Below are 19956 nucleotides of genomic sequence, written 5' to 3' on the forward strand. Positions count from 1 at the left end.
TACACAGGCTGAAGCTGTTGCACAACCTGCGGTTGAGTATGAGAAGCCACCGGATGAATCTGTAAGGCAGCAAGCGAGATAATGAGCTGTTGTGAAGTACGCACAAGCGGCACTCTCGAAGCACTGGAAAGGCGCTTCGACGTCGCCTGAGACGTAACCGCACGGTTTGTTTGACCCTACTTGTCGTCCGAACAGCTGTTGATCTTCGACCGCACCGTAATTGCGGAAAGCTGGTCCTAGGGTGGGTTTCGGACTGAACCCATCACCATCTCGTAAATCCTCGGCCGTTGTCGTCCGCCTGGCAGTCGACAATGCAAGACCTAAAGCTCGACGGCCAAATATGATGACAATCGACCATGTTCGTAACCAAACCATGTCGGAGAGTGACGCACCGTAATGAAGTAATAGGTTGCATGGAGGACGTCTCTTTGGCAAGAGATGCTTCTCAGAGGGCTTCTGGCAACGCACTCACTGGCATCAGGCTCCGCGATTCCTGTCAATCGATTCTGGGAGTGTGCCGTCTGCGGGTTTGAGGCTGAGTCGCGGACCATGCTGCGCGGCAAACATGTTCTTGGCGAGAACCCTGCTAAAGTAGATGAGCACTAAATCGCCCAACGTGGATCGGGTTGCACTTCGACCGATTTGATCGGCACTAGTCAGACTGCAACTGGATGATTGACTCTTTAGGGTGGGCGTAGCAAGGTGCCGGACTTGCTTCAGCGTCGTGACCGTAGCTCTGTGGCCGGGGTGTGGTCTGGTGTCCCACGGATCACATTCGTGAAGCACATACGGCCAGACGAGGCTCGCCGGGGAATGATCCCAATGGCTACTATCGGCTTGTGCATCAACCTTCGTTCCTATAGCTTCGAGGCAGGGCTACGAGATCACGATCGTCGACCATCTTCGGCTAGCTATTGTATCGACCGGTGAAGCATTGATTCCAGCTTTTCATTTGCGTCCTAATTGTGTCGATCAACGGGATGGTGATAGTGCTCTATTGGACGATATAATTGAAGCGCCCAAGCCTCAAAAGCCACCAGTATGCGCGCTGGCCCGCCTGATCCGCAGGTAGCCTGCCGCACAATGCGAGGTGCGAGGCATGCATGTACGCAGCGCGGCAGTAAAGTCATGTGTGTCGACGAGGAGACTCGGAGTAGCGGGACTGGATGTTCGAGTGATAACTTGACACAACTGACAGGTATGCACTATCAGGTGTCGCGGTCGTAGCAGTCAGCAATCAGGAAGATCGCCCGGCAGCCTCAAGTGCGGTCTCAGCGCGCGCTAGTAAGAGCTTACTAGCTGCCTAGCGCAAACTATGCTAGCTTCTCTCGACTGCAGTATTGAGCAGCATGCGACATGCAACGCCATATGCACGGAGTGGGTCAATATGCGAGTGCCTAGCCTGCCAGATAGTCTCCTGGTGGATGATGACCTTTGGGAGGCAGCGGTACACCGCTTCCAGCTAGTCGCGAACATCGTGAACTCCTTGACAGGGGTTCAAGCTTCGATAGGCCCACACGGAGCCTTGTTCCGCTGATGGTTGAGCCTCACTCGTGCTTCGACCTGCCGGCGCTGTCAGGCCTTGAACGGTGACGCGGAGCTCCATCTTTGACATCGGTAAGTTGCCAGACAGCGCTGGAATGCAAGGCACATCATCCTGAAGCCACCAAGACGTCGACATGGCGGAACTCAGCTCCGCCCTATCGAGTGTTTCAACAGCGTTTACCCTCAGTCTTCGGATCACTGAAAAAGTCTACGAGGTTGTTGCTGTCGACCAGGAAGCCAAGGACCTCCTTAAGACAACATCCCAAATATCTTGCCAGCTCGAGCATGCGAAGAAGCTGCGGCGACAGAAATCGTTTTGTCTTTCCACCGACGAGAAGGAGATGGTTGACAGGGTATTCACGTCGACCGAAGAGGCCGTTGCAACTGTCGCAAGTCTTGTAGAACCAGCGCGAGCAGATATGAGAGTGACTGGCGGTCGCGTCAAGTTTGCAACCCGCATGCAATTTGTTTTCCGCGACAGCGCTCATATTCCAGTCAGCCTGACGCGATTGAGTATTGCTGGTGGCAATCTAAACATGGCGATCTGCGTCCTGTGTGCGAAGGAGGGTTCACGAGAATCACGACCAGGCAACGATAGCAAATCACCTCCAAGCTATCAGGATAGTGAGTGGCTGCACGCAACACGACACAGGTGAGACGAGTGCAGCGTCCTGTTCGACACTTCGGCTGATCTTCGACAACAGGAATCTACGGAAACGAGAAAGCGCAGCGTCATTCACTACGCTTAGTGACAATGCACCGCGGTTCTCACTCACCATTCCCGACGGCTCTCTGGTTGAACTACCTGAAGACGTCCTGCCTGCAGTAGGTGAAGCAGACATTGCTCAAGCCTCGCTATCAGTCAGTGCTAGTAAGTCTTTAGCTGAACCGCGGGCAGCCGGAACCCCCTGCGACTCATCGCCTCTCGAAATGGGCACACGTCCGTTCAGACAACGGAGACATCACTCATGGTTAAGCTCACGTGCAGCGCAAGAGGAGCTGTACATTCCTCCGAGCCCTACGCAGCACAAGCCGTCGGATCCTACCCCGTACGAATACGATGATTTTGTAGTCGCCATCGCCAGGCCCGTAGTCTTACACGCGGTAGCCTCCTGTGCAATGCCTCCTGTGGGTGAGCGGTACTATTCATGGCTGGTAAGCGATTTGTTGATGATATGAAACTTTTCGTGCGATTTTCACCGAGGTTCTGACCATCATTTTAACAGGCCGCCCAGTACAACGTATCTGAAGTCCAAGGTGGAACCTCCGGTAACCTTCCTTTAGGCTCGTACATGATCCCTTTGCAGGGAAGTAATCCGCATCGCCCGTTCGTAGACCTGGCTGGGAGCTATGAGCTACCGAGTGACCCTGTTCAACCACCGGAAGGCCGCGAGCGTGGGCTACCGACAGATTGGCCAGGAATGGGGTCCAGTACACCATTGACAAGGCTTGATTCATCACAGCCGTTGAAAAGCTATTCAACAAGGGTGAGCGACGCGGCGGGACAGAGAACAGACAACAGAACTAAAGCTGCATGTCCCGTCCAGACTCCAGAAATGAGGCGTAGCAGAAGTGGACGTTGGATGGAACATCATGCACGCGATCGATAGCTTTCACATGGACGTTGACGCAGATCTAAGCTCGCTACTTGCATTGATATCGGTAGCAAGCACCCATACCAATGGCGGTGCACTACTGAGAATTGCTGTTTACAACGGTTCTGTGATCGCTGCGACTATCGTCTGTGCTTGCCTCAAAGCATGGCCATCACCATCCGCAACCTTTTCAAGCGCTGGCGAAACTACAAGTCCACGTTCGTTCTTGATACGGCTCATTACGACGGCCCAGCTATAAGCGTAAGCCGATGGCTGCGCGAAAATCATAGCAGCCGCTGGCGCCGCTTGTCGGATAATCTGTGTCAGATGCTCTCGAGCAGCAGCACTTTCCTCAGACTTACGCAGCCAAAAGTGAACGGCGTCAGAGAAAGACTTCACCATGATCGATATCCTTTGATCTTTTTGCGCTATCTCCTCCGTCGTTGCGGCTGATTGCGCATGCAGGTGCGCGGTGAGTATGCGCCACTTGCTGTATGCTTCACGTTGAGCTGGGGGGTTATCAGCGAACTCGAATCCATCAAGACGACACGGCTCAACTGACCGACTACCTGGTTGCTGTTATCTTTGGTCCGCGTCTCATCCAGCTCCAAAGCTGTATATGCATTAGGAAGGATGCTGTCCTCACCTCCGGTCGTGAGATTCGCTGCCACTAGATACGACAGACAATGCTTCATCACAGTGAGCTGATACCTAGACGTTGCTAGTACACTGGTGACGGAGCCTTGGAGGAATGGCGTCTGAATAGCCGAGAGGTGGTCGGCAACATCTTGAGGGATCTGAGAATCTATAGGGGCGTAGAAATTTTCCACGTGCGCTTGCAACTGGTCGAAAATAGTCTTCACGGCCATATGGACTTGTCTGTCGTCGGCGACTTGCGGCAGGTGGCGCTCCCATGAAGTTCCGGACACCAGAGCTTTCTCACCAGCACCGCCGGCTGCAGTCGTGTGTGATGATCTCCGTGACCTTCGCCTAGATTTGGCTTGGGTGTGCTCTTTTCGATGAATATCACGTCGCATGCAACAGAAGGTAATAAGGAATGTTAGTATGGATGCTAGGATAGCGGCGCCAATTATGGCCCCAGCAAGGCCACCGACACTTATGGAGCTATGTGGGTGCGGTGTCGCGGATATGCCAGTAGTGAATGCACTCGCAGCAGTTGAAGTTGAATCAGCTATCGCACTCGAGCTGCTCAGACTAGCTGCCGAAGATGTGATTCCAACGATGCTCACAGAGGTTGCTTCATCGCCGGTCATGCCTGACGGTTTAGAACTACGTGCGCCGGTGTCTATGCTCGATGATGTATATGTACTTGTCTGTGAGGTTCCATTGGCCTGTGAGGTTTCGTCGGTGCCGGGGACCTGTAATCCGACTGAAGTGGTAACAGGTACAGAGGATGTGGTGACAGTGAGTCCTGATTTCGCGCTGGACAACGTATTGATCGGGGAAATGACGGCTGGTGTCGAAGTGTCGGTGGCCATTACGGATGAGAGCAGGAACGTTGAATATTAAGCACCTAAGTGAGGTCGACAACCGATTCTGTAATGATGGAGAAAGCGAAAGCACCACTAGCACATCAGACTGTAGGAGAATGAAACGAGTGGTTGTGCGTTGTACCTTTACAAGACAGCATGGCACATCGACGCGGGCTTGATCAACACGTTAGCGCAGGCCCGCACAGCTTGCAACTCGAGCTGAGCGATCAGGCTGAGACGAAACTATAGTACGCCACCCGCACTCTCGATTGGGCAAGACTACGGCCACTGATCGTAGATCTAGAGAAGCAGAATGAAAAGCACTGTCACCTACTTACCCTGCATCTCGGCCCAGACTCGCAGGTCGACCGGATATGACTTGGCAAGGCTGTGCGCACAAAAGTCAGGTACCCCGAGTGTCCCACGCATTCTGCGATTCGAGAGAGCTATCTTTCTTGCTCGCCTGTTCCGTCTGTGGAAGGTCTCAACTATGGCGCCTGACGTATGGAGACCAGACATAGTGGTTGCGATAGACTTTGGAATGACCTGCACTGGTACTACACTCAACATCCGCGCTTATGTCGCAGCACTGATGGCTAATGCATGCGACAGGTGTGGCATGGTCAGCGGCGCCAGACTGGGGAGATCCAAGAGCTATTATGAATTGGCCTGGCAAAGCGTCTTACGAGTTACGAAGCAAAGTCGATACCGCCTTGTCTTACGCTGCAGCCACTGGGGATCTTAGGAACTGGGGCTTTGAGTGCGACGAGGACGACCACACAGTCGACGTCAACAAGCTTTTCAAACTGTTTCTCGATCCCCGGTACGTCGACCTCTCTGGTTTTGCGCCGGCGCACGGAGAAGCGCAGCAATGGTATTGCGACTATCTTGCGTGTCTATACCACTGCATTATGCGATTCCTTTCTGAGCGCGTCGGCCACTTCAGCTCCAAGAAGATAGAGTTCGTATTTTCCGTGCCCACGACCTGGAAAGACCCTGGAATGATGGCAGACATTGAGCGCTTGATCGGCAGGGCAGGCTACGGCAAGCTGACAAACCATAAATTCGTTATTACTCTTACAGAGGCAGAAGCAGCTGCCGTGTACGCCTCCAAGCAACAGCTGCAGCGCGGCGATGTCTTTCTGGTTGCAGACTGTGGTGGCGGAACGACGGACGTGAACGTCTTGAAGGTGACCTCGGCAGCCAGGAATCGGACGGAGTTGGAGCCACTGCACTGTAATGAAGGCGAGGCTATTGGTTCTACGTTGATCGATTTCAAGGCCGAGCGCATGGTGATAGAAAGATTGAAGCTGATACGGACAGAGGTCCAGCTCCGCGACATCGAGCAGCTTGCACGAAGAATGATCGAGGACCGGTTCATGACGTACAAGTGCTCATTTGGATCTGGGGCAATGATGGTACCGAAGCTACCTCTGCCGATTCCAGATATTGCACCAGGTCAAGACTTTCGTCACGCAGGCATCGAGAATAGTAATGTCGTGCTGACCAGGTACGCAGTGGGCGAGAGTCTGGACGGACCTCGAAGTTGAAGTTTTGCTGACGCCATCGCAGCGGAGATCTGAAACGCCTTTTCGATGAACAGATACAGCGCATCTTCGAGCTCATAGATAGCCGACTCCGTACATTGCAGACCGCAAACCCTGGAGAAGCTGTCAAATACCTCGTTTTATCTGGAGGCTTAGGTAGCTCGCCGTATGTGCAGAAGAACATCCGGGATAGGTACGAGCGAGGCGGCGGTGCAGGCTTTACCAATACGGCAGATCTATCCGTTTTGCTTGCAAGCGAGCCGCAGCTTGCTGTAGTTCATGGTCTTGTGCTTGCCAGAATACAATCGCTAAGAGGCGGACCGGAAGTATTATCGACGCGCCGAAGTCCTGTGAGCTACGGTGTGCTCTGCCGTGAGCTGTATGACCCTGATAACCATCAAGGCGAAGATGTTGAGCTGGACCCATACGATAAGCGTCGCTACGCCGAGCGTCAGGTCAACTGGTTCATCAAGCAAGTGCGTATTCATTTGCCTGCATTCCAGGAGCACAACTGATAATCGCGACAGGGCCAGATCATTGATGCCAACGACGGAGTGAACCATCGCTTCCGCCATAAGATCCCTATCGGCTACGAGCGCGAGCCATGGCGTACACGTATCGTCATGTCGACGGTGCCCCGCACCCAGCTGCCACGGTCCATGCGCCACGGGGCCGTGAAGCAAGTCTGTACAGTCGAGACTGTACTAGACGCCGGAGACATGCAAGCCAAGAACAACAAGTGGTACCATCTTCGCAAGCCGTACAACATTGCGGAATTTGACATTAAACTCCTGATCGGTACTGGCCTCCACTTCGAGATTTGGGGCAAGGAGGGCAGGAAGAGCAAGAGCCACAGCGAGATTGAAGTCGATTGGGAGGCTCCTGACGGCCAAGACGATCTCCAAGGCGATGGCGTCCGTGAGCATTCGGCCATGTATCCGGTGCGCTGATCTTGCCAATCCGCTTTGATGAGTCGTCAGTTGCTCTCGGCCACCACGTTCGGCAGGGCGCTACCGGCTCTGAGTCTCTGCATCAGTACCGGCATGTACTATAATGCAAATCATAGCTCTTGCCATAACTTACTTGTACTACTATTCTAGATTTAGCATCCTCTTTATAGTGCCATCCACCCCCAAACCATGCAGTCAGCTCGGCCGTACCCAAAATACACGCGATATGAGGCATACAAGCGAAATGTCGCCAGAATAACAGTTTCGCAACAATTGATGCCATGTGCGACTTCGCTATCACTTGCACAGAAGATCGACGCGACGAGTACTGTAATATGACGAGGTGTCCCAAAATTGGAAACCGTTGAGTAAGGCAAGCGCAAGCGCCACTTAAGATCTTAACCTTGACCTGACCTCTGCCAAACTTTCCCCCACACTTTCTCGGCTCCAGTCTTCGTTGGGGATGATGTGATCAGATATCAAAGTGATCGGTTGCGCACGCTCTCCTACAGGTCATATGGAGACTAATCAACACCTAGGGAGGACAAGACGATGCTTTCCTGGCCGATTATCTACCATCCGAGCCTGGCTCGAAGCGTGGAACAGGTGCCAGCTCAGTCGCATGGAACACGCAAGATCATCCGTTCCTCCACGGCCGCTGGAAGATCGGCATCAGCCTGCATCCACGTGAAAGTCTGTCATTGAGGAGGCCCGCTCGTACCGCAACCTCAGGAAAGACCTGGCAGATCGCCGCCGTCATACAGCAATGAGAGCTCTTCCAAAAAGCCAGTCAGACCTCTTCACTCTTCCACTCACACTACCATTTCATCACCTGTAGCCATACGATCATTCAGCATGGGTCTCCCACGAACACTGGCCAGTATGCAAGGCCGTAATTTCTACCGGCTGATGTCCTTCAGCTGTGCAATGGCCTTTCTCATATTTGGCTACGATGCTGGTGTTCTCGGAGGCGTGCAGACCACTAAACCTTTCCTGGATGCTCTTCATATCAGTGATGATGATCTTGAGAGGAATCCGTTGCTCATACCCTTGATCGCGGCCTCGTATACGTATGCAAGAGACCTTTGGAGGACTCTTCGGCTGTGGCTGATTGTTTGTAGGCTCGGGTGCTTGTTCATGGCAATCACTCTGGTGTGCACGAACTTCGGATTTCGCTTCGGCCGTCGCGCTAGCATCATGATTGGTGATGCCCTTGTCATCGTAGGGGGTGCAATTCAAGCTTCATCCCACTCCGTTGGGCAGATCGTATGTATCACAAGCCTGTGGTGTAAAGCATTATGCTAACGAATCCAGTGTGCTGCTCGGGTGATCTGCGGTTTTGGTATTGGCTTCATCTCAGGTAAGTGCTCACAAAACTAGTGTGTGAACTTCTCTGACCGCTTTTCAGCGACCGTTCCCACGTACATGGCCGAGACGACCATCGTGGCCCAGGAGAGAGGCCCACAAGCTGCCATACAATGCATGTACCTCATCTGGGGTGTTGCATTTGCGTACTGGTGAGCGTCATCCCACTTATAAATCAGCATCAGTCTTGTACACTAGATATCTGACATTGTCGATAGGATCGATCTAGGCATGACGCAAGTCAAAGGTGCCTATTCACAAGTATCTTGGAGATTTCCAATCAGCTTGATGTGCTTGTTCTGCCTGATCTCGCTCTGCATCATGGTGATGCTTCCAGACACGCCTCGCTGGTACTATGCCAAGGGACGGACCAAAGATGGCGACAAAGTCTTGTCAATGCTGTATGCCCGGCCAATTCATGATCCAGACGTACAGCGCAACAAGCTCGAGATTCTCGACACTTTGCAGCTTGAAGAAGATGAAGGCCGAATCAATTTGTCAGACTGGGTCTGGGATCGTTCTCCCATCCAGGCTGCTCGCCGTGTGAGAACAAGCTTTTTGCTCCTGCTGGGTCATCAATTCATGGGTATTTAAGCATGTTTTGTGATATGTCGCTCTCATTTACTGATCACTGGAAGGTATCAATCTGGTCGTATACTACAGCACAGTTATCTTGGCGCAAACCGGACTGAATCCTCTCATGCAGTCAGTCATCGCAGGTGTGGCGAATACGGTCTTCTTCCTCGGCACTGTATTCACCTACTTCACTATTGAAAGATGGGGCCGACGACAGCTGATGATCTGGACGGGCATCGGATGTATCATCTGCATAGCGATCTACCTGGCCCTGAACTCTTTGCAGCATCAGACCAAGGCCACGCAATGGATTTCGGTCGCTATGGTCATTATTTACGAGTTCTTCATTGGATGGGGATACATGGGACCTCCATGGCTTTATGGTGCGTACAACCTAGACTGGTTCATTACCGTTGCTGGTGCTGACATGTACAGGCCCCGAGGTTGCTCCTCTGAGATATCGCCATCTTGCTGGTGCCGCTGGCGTGGTCGGCGAATGGTCGGGATGTTTTATCATCGTCTTCGGTGGTGGTACTGCTATCGGCGTTGTTGGATGGCCCATCTGGTTCTGGCCGCTTGGCACATGCGTTATCACCGTTCTCTTCGTCTACTTCTGGTGTCCGGAGACGGCAGGTAAGAGTTTGGAAGAAATTGAACAGGTCTTCATTGATGATGCGAAGACTTGGCCAGGGCCACCACCAAGATCTGGCGACTTCGAGGTGGCAAGGCGGTGGTCAGCGGATATGGAGCGCGAGAAGGACGAGTCGGCGTACGAGATCGAGTCTACAAAGTCGTGAGCTAGTGATAATGGACGCCATGCTGTGGAAAGCCGTGCTTGATGTTCAGAGTCAATTACGTGATGGAGCTCTCGATCCGCTTGGACTTTGTTGTTACCGCAAGAAATCATAAGGCGAGGACATCATCTCGCCTACTACTTGCCGCATCGTTGTAGAGACTTCCTCGTTCGCGAGAGAGATAGACCAACATGACCTATATAGCTTTTGGCAAGACCGACGGTCCCGGTTCGGAGGATCCTGAAGCGATCAACGGAAATGGTTTCCATATCATTAGCAATGTCGTTATCGCCTTTCGCGAGGATGCATCGGCTTCAGCTATCATTGCGCCTCTCGAAGGCGTCAACAACAACTACATGCATACTCGTGCTGCCAGTTGTGCTCATCGTTGGCCCAGTATGTCGATGTATCTCGACGAACAATCGGGAGTTTGGGACCGATGATTCATTAGACAGGTTGTCGCGTGTCTGAGTAATCAGTATGATCCCAAACAGGTATCATCACATCGACGCGATAGGTAAGGGACTTCATCGAAACAGGTTTGACGGTTAAGAAGGGATCAGTGGTGTAGGTCTTTCCGACATACCGCATCGCTTGTGACTACACCGCACACTAGACCAGATCCAGCACTAGCGCAATCTCTTATACGAGGCCCGGCTAGCCGTCGAACACTCGTGATGCCCTGTGTCTTGAGTGGAGCTGATAAACTCACGACCGTGCCACAAAGGTACCTTGGTCACGTTTGTGAGCTTCGCTCAAGTCTTACATGCAGCATCAATAGTTCGCTTCACAGTCGCTCGCATCGGCCCACATGCAACGGCACAATGTCCACCCATTCATAGGGTATAAAGCAGTCTGACCTCCGTCAGGTCCCAGATCATCCTACTGCTCTCTATTCTCAGCTCTCGCATGGTCCTGATAGTCGATTCGGGACTTCACAGAAACAGCAAGATACCAGCCTAGTAGAGCAATCTTATATAGGACTCAAGATGTCTTGGATTCTCGATGTAAGGAATGGTCTTCAATTGTCAAGACTCGTTGTCGCTAACCTTGCAACAAGCTCATGCATGGCGCCCACAACTGGTACCATGGGGTCCCCAAGATAGTCGCCTCAACAAAGAAGACAGACTGTCCTCTGCGTCTTGGCGTCCTCGGAGCAGCCGCGATAAACCCAGGAGCAATAAGTGACCCCGTATCAACGCACCCTGACATAATAATCGCTGGCATAGCAGCACGATCTCGGGCCAAGGCCGAGACTCAGATCAAGCAATGCAACCTTCAACACGCCAAAGCATACGATAGCTACGATGCTCTACTTGGCGATCCATGTATCGATGCTGTGTACAATCCTCTACCAAACGGCCTTCATGCCGAATGGACCATCAAAGCCATGAGAGCTGGCAAGCACGTCCTGGTGGAGAAGCCCATAGCTTCTAACGCGGAGCAAGTCCGAGAGATCAAGAAGGTAGCCGACGAGACCGGAAAAGTGGTATTAGAAGCTTTCCACTGGCGCCTGCATCCTGCAGCACACCTGGTCAAGTCGCTGGTGCAAAGTGGCAAGTACGGCAAAGTGCTAGAAATATCCGCTCAAATGGGCTTACCTGCTGGCGCTTTGGCGAAAGACGACATCCGCTTCAAGTACGATCTTGTGGGCGGAAGCTCAATGGATTTGACGTACGCATATAGCGCCGTCTCATACTTTGCCACACCTTCGCTCTATGGAGCAGAGATCAAGGTTCTGTCCGCCAAGCCTCGACTCAACGCCACCGACCCCAATATCGACGATGCGATGGACGCATCTTTCACAATCCGGGAAGGGAACGATACAGTCCTCTGCCATACCTCCGTCGACCTAGCCGTTCCCTGGCTCTTTGGGGTCATACCCCCGATTTGGAAATTGACGGCGACTTGTGATATCGAGCTGGAAAAAGCTAAGATCTCCTTCCCAAATTTCCCGGGCGCTTGGCTTCAGCATTCAATCTTGGTCACTGACAAGGCAACTGGCAAGGTGGAAAAGTACAGCGCTTATGTCGATGGGCCGGAGTGGAAGAATTGTGGTCAGCGATGGTGGACTACGTATCGCTACCAGCTCGAAGCATTCGTAAAAGGTGTGCGGGCTGTGCAAGGTGGCAAAACAGCCGATGAAGTAGCGAAGATGGATGAGATCAGTTGGGTGAGCCTGGTGGAGTCTGAAGCGGAAGTAGCCATCATTGATAAAGTCTACGAGAAGGCTGGTTTGCCTCGGAGGAGGTGAGGAGACCTGTCATTCCATGAACGAGATTTGAGAAGTACTCTTCAGTATGACGACCACAGAGGCTAGCAATACAGCGATGAGTTGTCCTAATGGGGGCGTAGGAAGCTATCAAGAGCACGAGTCATCGGTGACTGTGTTGAGACGACCATTGCCCTAAGGTTTCCTGCCGTTGACGATATGGGCTTTGAGGCTATATCTGCGAGTAAGATCCTAGCATGGATCGATGTATACTACGGAGAGACGACGCTCTTGTGATATAGGTAGTGGTAGAATGGATGTTCGGCCTCCTGGTCGTTCCCATTATGACCTTGGCTGGGCACAAGAGTACGATGTGATTGGCCGACACCCTCCCACATTAGATCTAGCGCGAACTTCCCAACACTACACCAGTCGACTTTAAGAAAACGTTCTTTCAGAGATTCTGATGCCAAATCCGAGGCCCATCAATATTATGCGGACATCCTCAATCGCCATGTGCACTTCTCTGCCACTCGTTGGCACTAATGGCCCATAGCCACGACAGCACTACGATCAAATCAACAATGCGGCCGCACACTAATGGTGGCAACACGACCGGCGATGTCGAGATGGCGGCTCGCGAGCAAGCCACATCACACAACGAGCCGTCATTATCTACGACTACCGTGCCTACACTACAGCCTTCTGAGACGGTACCAGTCCACATTGCAGCCGAGAGCACAGCGTCGCATGTATCTTCCGAGATTGCCTGGAGGCTGTACCTCTCGCACTTCCTCTCTACCTGGAACTCTCGCTGCTTCGAATTCGGCTCCGTCCTCTTCTTCGCTGCAATCTACTCGCAAACGCTGCTCTACTTGTCCATCTACGCCATCTGTCGTTCTGCGGCTGGCATGATCTTGGCCACCGCTATTGGGAAGGCCATCGATAGCCAGCCGCGATTGAGGATTGTGCGAATTTCTATTGGTGCGTCAGGAAGCTGTAGCAGACCTGACTGGGTTCATTCCTATCCCTCGAGGGCTGATGCTGACCACTCCGTGCTTGCAGTTGGAGGCCGCATGGCCGTTATACTATCCTCCCTGGGGATCTGGTCGCTATGGATGTATAAATCAATTCCGTGGAACGCCAATATGGCGCTCTTCAGCGGATTGATCCTCCTCTCGTGCGTGGAGAAGGCGGCATCGATGATGAATCTGGTCGCGGTGGAGCGGGACTGGGTATGCTGTTTCCCGCCATCTTCCGTACGTCTCTGAGTCCATACTGAGGTATGTTCCTGCAGTCAATCGTGGTAGCTGGCAACAATGAACCCATATTACAGAGTGAGCGGAGTATCAGCAGGAAAAGCCTTCGTCGTCAGAGGCTCAGAAGATGAAACACTAATTTGTAATCTCGATATAGAGCTCAATGCAAGGATGCGCCGAATCGATCTCGTCTGCAAGCTTGCGGGCCCACTATTCATAGCCCTGGTCGATGGCGCATCGACGACGGTGGCTATATGGCTTCTCCTCGGACTGAACGCCCTCTGCTTGCCGATCGAATACCTGGCTATTGCGCAAGTAAGTCCTCGGATCCCAAGCAGCCAGAGCTCATGAAGACGCAAAAGAAAACCCCACGTACTGACCGAGACGACCCAATACGAAAGGTCTACAGCCGCGTCCCAGACCTCCGCCTCCCCAAACCATCCCGAGAACATGCGCCCGTCAGCCACAACACGAGCCAGGCAAGACAGATCCAGCAACGTCTCATCTCACCCTTCACCGACGCCCGGAGGGCCTTGACCCACTACTCGCACCACCGAGCCTTCACGCCCTCCCTAACCCTCGCTCTCCTCTACCTCACCGTCCTCTCCTTCTCCGGCCAAATGACAACCTATCTCCTCTCCGCCGGCCTGAACACCTTCTACATCGGCCTCATCCGCTCCCTCTCCGTCCTAATCGAACTCTCCGCGACCTGGCTAGCCCCACGCCTAATGTTCCGGATCAGTCCCGCGCGATCCGCAATGTGGTTCCTGAACTGGCAGATCCTGTGGTTAGCAGGGACCGTGACGTTCTTCTGGAGTTGGGAAGGGAGGAGGGGTGGGATGGTTGCTGCGTGGGGTTTAGCGGTGGGGACGATCATGAGTCGGGTCGGCTTATGGGGTTATGATCTCAGTGCCCAAGTCATCATCCAGACAGTAAGTCACGTCCGTTCATCCCTCCTCATCCACTCATCCCCAAGAAATTCCTCCACAACTCAAAACACCACCAGAGCCCGAAAAGTCCGTCCGCAAAAAACCCACGAAAACCCCGACTAATCCGCTCTCTCACCTCAACAGGAAGTAGAAGTAGTCCACCGCGGCTCCTTCTCCACAACCGAAGCCGCCCTCCAAAACCTCTTCGAGCTCCTAGCCTACGCGCTCACCATCGCCCTCCCCCAACCACGACAGTTCAAATTCCCTGTTCTCGTGAGCGGGGTCGTGGTGTTGGCGGCTGGGTTCCTGTACGCCTACTACCTACGCTCGAGGAGGGGGCATCTGGTGCATATCCCGTGCACTACAAAGTCGTCAGATGCATCCGCGGAGGCGTAGATGGGGCAAGGGGGCCAGGGCTGTATTGCACTAGATCTAGCTCATCATTTGCGGATGCAATGTGGGGCAATTCCCTTTCATCGCAGCAGGCCGCTGTCGTTGCTGGTCAAGAAGGATGCATGTGCGTCCAGCGGAGGATGCAGTACACCGCAGGAAACACCAGGAACTCATGTGAGCACGGATTGACGATTCAGTTGATACGACAACGGCTATAGTAGCGGCATGCCCGGCCACCTCATCAAAACCCATATTTGCCAGCGCTGAACATCCTCTCACCTCCCGTGGTACATCGTCCCGACACCCACGCCATCCCAAACGCTATCACTGTAAAGATCAACCGATGCTCGGACTTCAGCTCAAGCATGTAGACGCTGAACCAAGCGCAGTATGCACGCACAAATCTCCTCCACAGCCCAATGCTTCCCTCCCTGCCCCGTTCCGGACTTGAACCCTCAGCTTTCCGGTATTAGTAGCGGCAATGAACCTCACTGAGCCAGGAGAGGAATCGGACAGCCTACTCCTAATCAGCCATCGACTCCTCCACCTGCCCTGGCGTCGCCACCCCATTCCCATTCGCACTCCCATTATTCCCATTCGCCGCCGCCACAGGAGCAGCCGCACCCTCATCCCCGCCAACAACATTCCTCGCATTCTTCATAATAGCCTTGAGTTTCCTCTCCACCTCATCCCAATCCGACGTCTCCAACCGCATGGGCTCGACACTAAAGTGCTTGCAAATCTCCATCAGATTCGTCCAACTGCGCTTATTATGCACAAAAGACAGCGCCGCGCCCGTGCGGCCAAAACGACCCGTGCGCCCGATGCGGTGGAGGTAGGTTTCCGGGTCCGGGCGGTGGTCGACGGTCTCGGGGATGTCGTAGTTGATGACCATGGTGACGGTTTGGACGTCGATGCCGCGGGAGAGGACGTTGGTGGTGATGAGGACTTTCGCAGCGCCGGAGCGGAAGTCTTGGAAGACGGCGTCGCGTTGTTGGCCTTCGAGGGCGCCGGAGAGCATGGCGACTTTGTGGCCTTCTTGAGTCATGCGGCGCTCGATTTCGGCGGCTGTGTCGCGGCGATGGCAGAAGATGATCGACGAGGCGATTGTCATCAAGCCGTAGAATTTGACGAGGGCATTGTACTTCTCCTCGTCTGATTGGCAGTCCAGGTACATCTGCTTGATGCCCTTGACCGTCAACTTCTCGACTTCGAGCGTGATCTGATTGGCGTTAGGTGCGAAGCGGGTAGCGAAAGCCAGGACGTCTTCTGGGAAGGTGGCGGAGAAGAGAACAACCTGGACTTGTTTCGGAAGGAGATTCTTCACACGCTGGCACTGGTCGCCCATGCCTTGCAGATCGAGCATGTTGTCCGCCTCGTCGAGTGTGAGGACCTTGATAGAGCGTACATCGAGTTGGCGACGCTTGATCATGTCCATGGTAGTGCCGGGAGTGCCGACAACAACTTGGCCTTCAAGCTGTGCGCCACGGGGAACGGATTGTGGAACGGCCTCGGCGATCTGCAAGCCGAGAGGTTCAAGAAAGACACCCATAATCTTGGCGACGCCGGCGATCTGCTTAGCAAGCTCACGTGTTGGGGCGAGGACGATGCATTGTGGGGCTTTGTTGTCGAGGTCGACACGTGACAGCATGTTCAGCACGAAGGCGGCTGTTTTGCCTGTGCCAGATTGTGATTGGCCGATAAGGTTCTGCGCGGGGTTCTTGAGGAGAAGTGGGAGAGCACGCTCTTGGATCTTGGAGGGCTTGGCGAAGGACATGGTGGCGAGACCACGAAGGAGCTCCTCGCGTCTGGAAGAATGTTAGCATGGAAAGTGGGCGCACGTGATGTCGAGACTCACAGATTCAGCTCCTGGAAAGACTTGGCGGAGTAGAGTGGATTGTTTGGATCATCCTGCAAGTCGGCCAACTTGACATTGACGTCGAACTCGGGCTCATCCAAGCCCTGTGACCCGTTCATCCACGTCGACGCACCATCGGTTTGTGCCGCTTCTAAGGACCCCTCGTCACTCGTGCTCGCTTGTGCTTGTGTATTGCTTTTCAAGTCTCCCGGAGCAGGACCATTGTCGGTCTGTCTGTCGGACTCCTGTATGGGTGTAGTGACCTCGTCGGCCCAGTTGAATTTGGAAGGAGTGAAGGTGTTGGCCTGTGGGTTTGGAGCTTTCGTCTTCTGCTTGTCGTCGGCGGGGAAGGAGAGGCGATCTTCGAAGGACTTGGCGAGAGAGGAGGCCTCGGGCTCTGACGATGTTGGCTTGTTGTCCGCCATTGTTGCGTGTTTTGTGTGGCAGTGAGGGAGGATGCGGGGCGTTGCAGCCCTTGGTGGCTGCCGGTTGGCGTAATCCTCACTTCAATTTTGGTGAGCAGGGTGTATATGCGATTGGCCTGTCGACAGTAGCAATATGTGTGAGTGACTGAGTATCGAGGGCTCGGACTGTAAGTGACACAATGTTGTACCTGGAACTGCAACGTTGAACTTTAGCTGCAGCCCACCTTCCCTGTCGCGAGTCGTGCCTGCCTGCCGAGCGTGCTTCGGCCGCTTCCGTTCCCGGCGGGGTACACACGCTAACCAGTCCAGTAACTCCGGCTAAAGCGATTCATGAACGCCGCGTGGAGAAGCGCATGTGCCCCACAGCCACACGACATACTCACACTGCCGCAACCGACTACCTTCTTGTTGATTCGACACGTCGCACTGAATGTCTTTGATGTCGTCGGAGGAAGATGGCAGAAATCGACATCGCCCCCAACTTCGGTGCCGAACTGAAAGACGGCTTCAAATCCGCCAATGCGTGGGTCAGCAACGGCATCGCCTGGCTCGACGACGTCCAGCAATTCTACCGCGAACGCAGCGGGATTGAGAAAGAGTATGCGCAGAAGCTCAATGCCTTGGCGAAGAAGTACTTTGAGAAAAAGGCGAAGAAAAGCTCGAGCCTCTCCGTCGGCGACAACCCCTCCGTCACACCCGGCTCCCTCGAATGTGCCTCTATGACAACGTGGACCGTCCAGCTCACGACACTCGAACAGCGGGCTGCGGAACACGAACGCTTCTCCACCCTCCTCGTCAACTCCCTCGCTGTACCCCTCCAGACACTCGCGCAACGGTACGAGGATCTCCGGAAGCAGCATGCAGAGTACGCGGCGAAGCTCGAGAAGGAACGAGATGGTGTATATGGGGATTTGAAGAAGACGAAGGGAAAGTATGATAGTGTGTGTCAGGATGTGGAGAATAAGCGGAAGAAGATTGAGAATAGTTTTGATCATGGCAAGACCAAGGCGCAGGGGGCGTATGCGCAGCAGCAGAGTGACATGCGGAATATGAAGGTATATACAATTCTACATGAGAGATTGATTCATTTGTGCATTTGGATCCATGTGCTGACATTGCTGTTAGAATACTTATTTGATTGCGATCAATGTCACCAACAAGCAGAAGGAGAGATATTATCATGAGTATGTGCCGGAAATTCTAGACGTAAGCTCGCCGCCATTTTTTGAAGAAGTGAGACATCGAGCTAATGAAGAATGGTTTCACAGTCTTTACAGTCTGTATCGGAGGCAAAGACCGCCACTTTGAACAAAATCTGGTCCACAGCAGCTGCAATCGAAACCGAAACTCTAACCCGCTCAACCCAACTCCTGAATCACTTATCCAACGAGATACCCCGAAACAATCCAGTCCTAGACAGTATGATGTACGTCCGGCACAACGCAATCCAATGGTCCGACCCACCAGACTTCGGCTTCGAACCTTCACCTGTATGGCTAGACGACGACTCCATGGCTGCCGACCCCGCGAGTAAGACATTCCTCATGAACATCCTCACGAAATCGAAAGGCTCCCTCGGCGCTCTAAAGCGAGAAACCGAAGCCAAGCGAAAAGAAGTAGAAGGCGCTAAACGCGTCCGCCAAGCCATCCGAGAAGGCAAAGATAAACGCGACGAACTAGAAGTCGTGCGCATGCAATTCTACCACCGAGAAGCCCTCCACGCCGCCGAAAGCCGCATGATCTCCGCCGAGGTGGAAGTAAGCACCATCACCTCCGCCGTCGGCGACATATCGGTCGGCGCACGGAACCACGCCTTCAAGAACGAGACGTTCCGCCTCCCCACAAATTGCGATCTTTGCGGGGACAGAATATGGGGTCTCAGTGCGAAAGGCATGAGTTGTAATGACTGTGGGTACACATGTCATCTGAAATGTGAATTGAAAGTTCCGGCCGATTGTCCAGGAGAATTGAATAAAGAACAGCGGAAAGCGGCGAAAGCGGAACGGCAGTCTTCTGCCCAGGCGGCCGTCACTGCTCCTACAGATGGTGAGAGTAATGGCGGGGCAGGGCACCGAGGCAGTGGAGCAGGATTGCAAAGGAGTGACACGATCGGCTCCATGAACACCCTTTCCTCCGGCTACGCCGCGTCAGCCAACCGTAGTGTCTCCGGTACCGGTGTACCAGCTACGGAGACGGGAAGAGGACATAAAGTCCCGCCACCCTTGTCCGGTGGCCGTACAACGACATATAGTAGTCGAAACGGCAGCCTCCCCGAGGGCAAAATGCTCTACACCTACTCCGCCAACGGCGCCGGCGAACTCTCCGTAGCCGAAGGCACCACCTTCTCACTCTTAGAACCCGACGATGGAAGCGGATGGATCAGGATCAAACCCACTGGTTTCGGGGCTGTGGGGGAGGGCCTGGTACCGGCTTCTTACGCCGAGGTGTCACCGCCTTCACCTCCTTTGAAGTCTGCTGGCATGGGGAGTGGGTCTGGCAGTAGGCCGGAAAGACCAACGAGTCTAGCTACCTCGACCTCCAACCTCAGTCTCACGGGCTCACTAGACAGCACATCCGGCGGCTCCCTGAAACAGAAGAAAATCGGGCCTGTAGTGGCACCACGCAGGGGAGCGAAGAAAGCCGCGCCGCTGCCTGCTACGCCTAGTAGTCCTTTCGGTAACGGCGGTGGCGGTGGCGGGGAGAAAATGGTCGAAGCACTTTATGCTTACCCCGGTTCTGGGCCGGGGGAGACGAGTATGCAGGGGGGTGAACAGATGGTTCTGATATTGCCGGATCAGGGGGATGGGTGGGTGGAGGTGGAGAGTCGAGGGGGACGGGGGGTGGTGCCTGCTAGTTGGGTGAGGGAGGTGTGATTTGATCCGGATTGTAGCCGGTTGGTGTTGTAGAGGGTTACATATCTACCTACCCCACCTACCCACCTATCAATGTATCAATCAATCGGATGAGACCATTGCTCTACTTGTGCGAGATAAGGTGTGAAGATGAGAGAGAGGC

At 53.8% G+C, this 19956-nt stretch overlaps 8 protein-coding genes across 8 annotated transcripts; 6 read left to right on the top strand and 2 right to left on the bottom strand.

The window, feature by feature from the left end:
- Window positions 1-1679: 1679 nt before the first annotated feature.
- LTS14_009130 (uncharacterized protein) lies at window positions 1680-3073 on the top strand (the record flags this gene model as incomplete). Its single annotated transcript, XM_064841813.1, has 5 exons — window positions 1680-2197; window positions 2250-2416; window positions 2534-2700; window positions 2772-2940; window positions 3009-3073. The coding sequence occupies 5 exons, from the start codon at window positions 1680-1682 to the stop codon at window positions 3071-3073; spliced, it is 1086 nt and encodes a 361-aa protein (XP_064690648.1).
- Window positions 3074-3254: 181 nt separating this feature from the next.
- Window positions 3255-4639, bottom strand: LTS14_009131 (uncharacterized protein; the record flags this gene model as incomplete). The annotated part of the gene is made up of 2 exons (XM_064841814.1): window positions 3255-3649; window positions 3703-4639. The coding sequence occupies 2 exons, from the start codon at window positions 4637-4639 to the stop codon at window positions 3255-3257; spliced, it is 1332 nt and encodes a 443-aa protein (XP_064690649.1).
- Window positions 4640-5292: 653 nt separating this feature from the next.
- On the top strand, window positions 5293-7130 carry LTS14_009132 (uncharacterized protein; the record flags this gene model as incomplete). The annotated part of the gene is made up of 3 exons (XM_064841815.1): window positions 5293-6143; window positions 6206-6656; window positions 6708-7130. The coding sequence occupies 3 exons, from the start codon at window positions 5293-5295 to the stop codon at window positions 7128-7130; spliced, it is 1725 nt and encodes a 574-aa protein (XP_064690650.1).
- Window positions 7131-7985: 855 nt separating this feature from the next.
- On the top strand, window positions 7986-9868 carry LTS14_009133 (uncharacterized protein; the record flags this gene model as incomplete). The annotated part of the gene is made up of 7 exons (XM_064841816.1): window positions 7986-8200; window positions 8252-8396; window positions 8445-8490; window positions 8539-8647; window positions 8714-9081; window positions 9134-9454; window positions 9507-9868. The coding sequence occupies 7 exons, from the start codon at window positions 7986-7988 to the stop codon at window positions 9866-9868; spliced, it is 1566 nt and encodes a 521-aa protein (XP_064690651.1).
- A 986-nt stretch (window positions 9869-10854) lies between these two features.
- LTS14_009134 (uncharacterized protein) lies at window positions 10855-12119 on the top strand (the record flags this gene model as incomplete). Its single annotated transcript, XM_064841817.1, has 2 exons — window positions 10855-10872; window positions 10926-12119. The coding sequence occupies 2 exons, from the start codon at window positions 10855-10857 to the stop codon at window positions 12117-12119; spliced, it is 1212 nt and encodes a 403-aa protein (XP_064690652.1).
- Window positions 12120-12661: 542 nt separating this feature from the next.
- Window positions 12662-14661, top strand: LTS14_009135 (uncharacterized protein; the record flags this gene model as incomplete). Its single annotated transcript, XM_064841818.1, has 4 exons — window positions 12662-13061; window positions 13143-13312; window positions 13507-14268; window positions 14410-14661. The coding sequence occupies 4 exons, from the start codon at window positions 12662-12664 to the stop codon at window positions 14659-14661; spliced, it is 1584 nt and encodes a 527-aa protein (XP_064690653.1).
- A 520-nt stretch (window positions 14662-15181) lies between these two features.
- On the bottom strand, window positions 15182-16941 carry DBP5 (RNA helicase required for poly(A+) mRNA export; the record flags this gene model as incomplete). The annotated part of the gene is made up of 2 exons (XM_064841819.1): window positions 15182-16466; window positions 16517-16941. 2 exons carry the CDS (start codon window positions 16939-16941, stop codon window positions 15182-15184), a joined length of 1710 nt encoding a protein of 569 aa, XP_064690654.1.
- A 455-nt stretch (window positions 16942-17396) lies between these two features.
- On the top strand, window positions 17397-19814 carry bzz1 (the record flags this gene model as incomplete). The annotated part of the gene is made up of 3 exons (XM_064841820.1): window positions 17397-17996; window positions 18067-18147; window positions 18219-19814. 3 exons carry the CDS (start codon window positions 17397-17399, stop codon window positions 19812-19814), a joined length of 2277 nt encoding a protein of 758 aa, XP_064690655.1.
- Window positions 19815-19956: the final 142 nt, after the last annotated feature.

Source organism: Recurvomyces mirabilis (assembly GCF_035927965.1).
Source record: "Recurvomyces mirabilis strain CCFEE 5264 chromosome Unknown scaffold_29, whole genome shotgun sequence".
NCBI lineage: Eukaryota > Fungi > Ascomycota > Dothideomycetes > Mycosphaerellales > Teratosphaeriaceae > Recurvomyces > Recurvomyces mirabilis.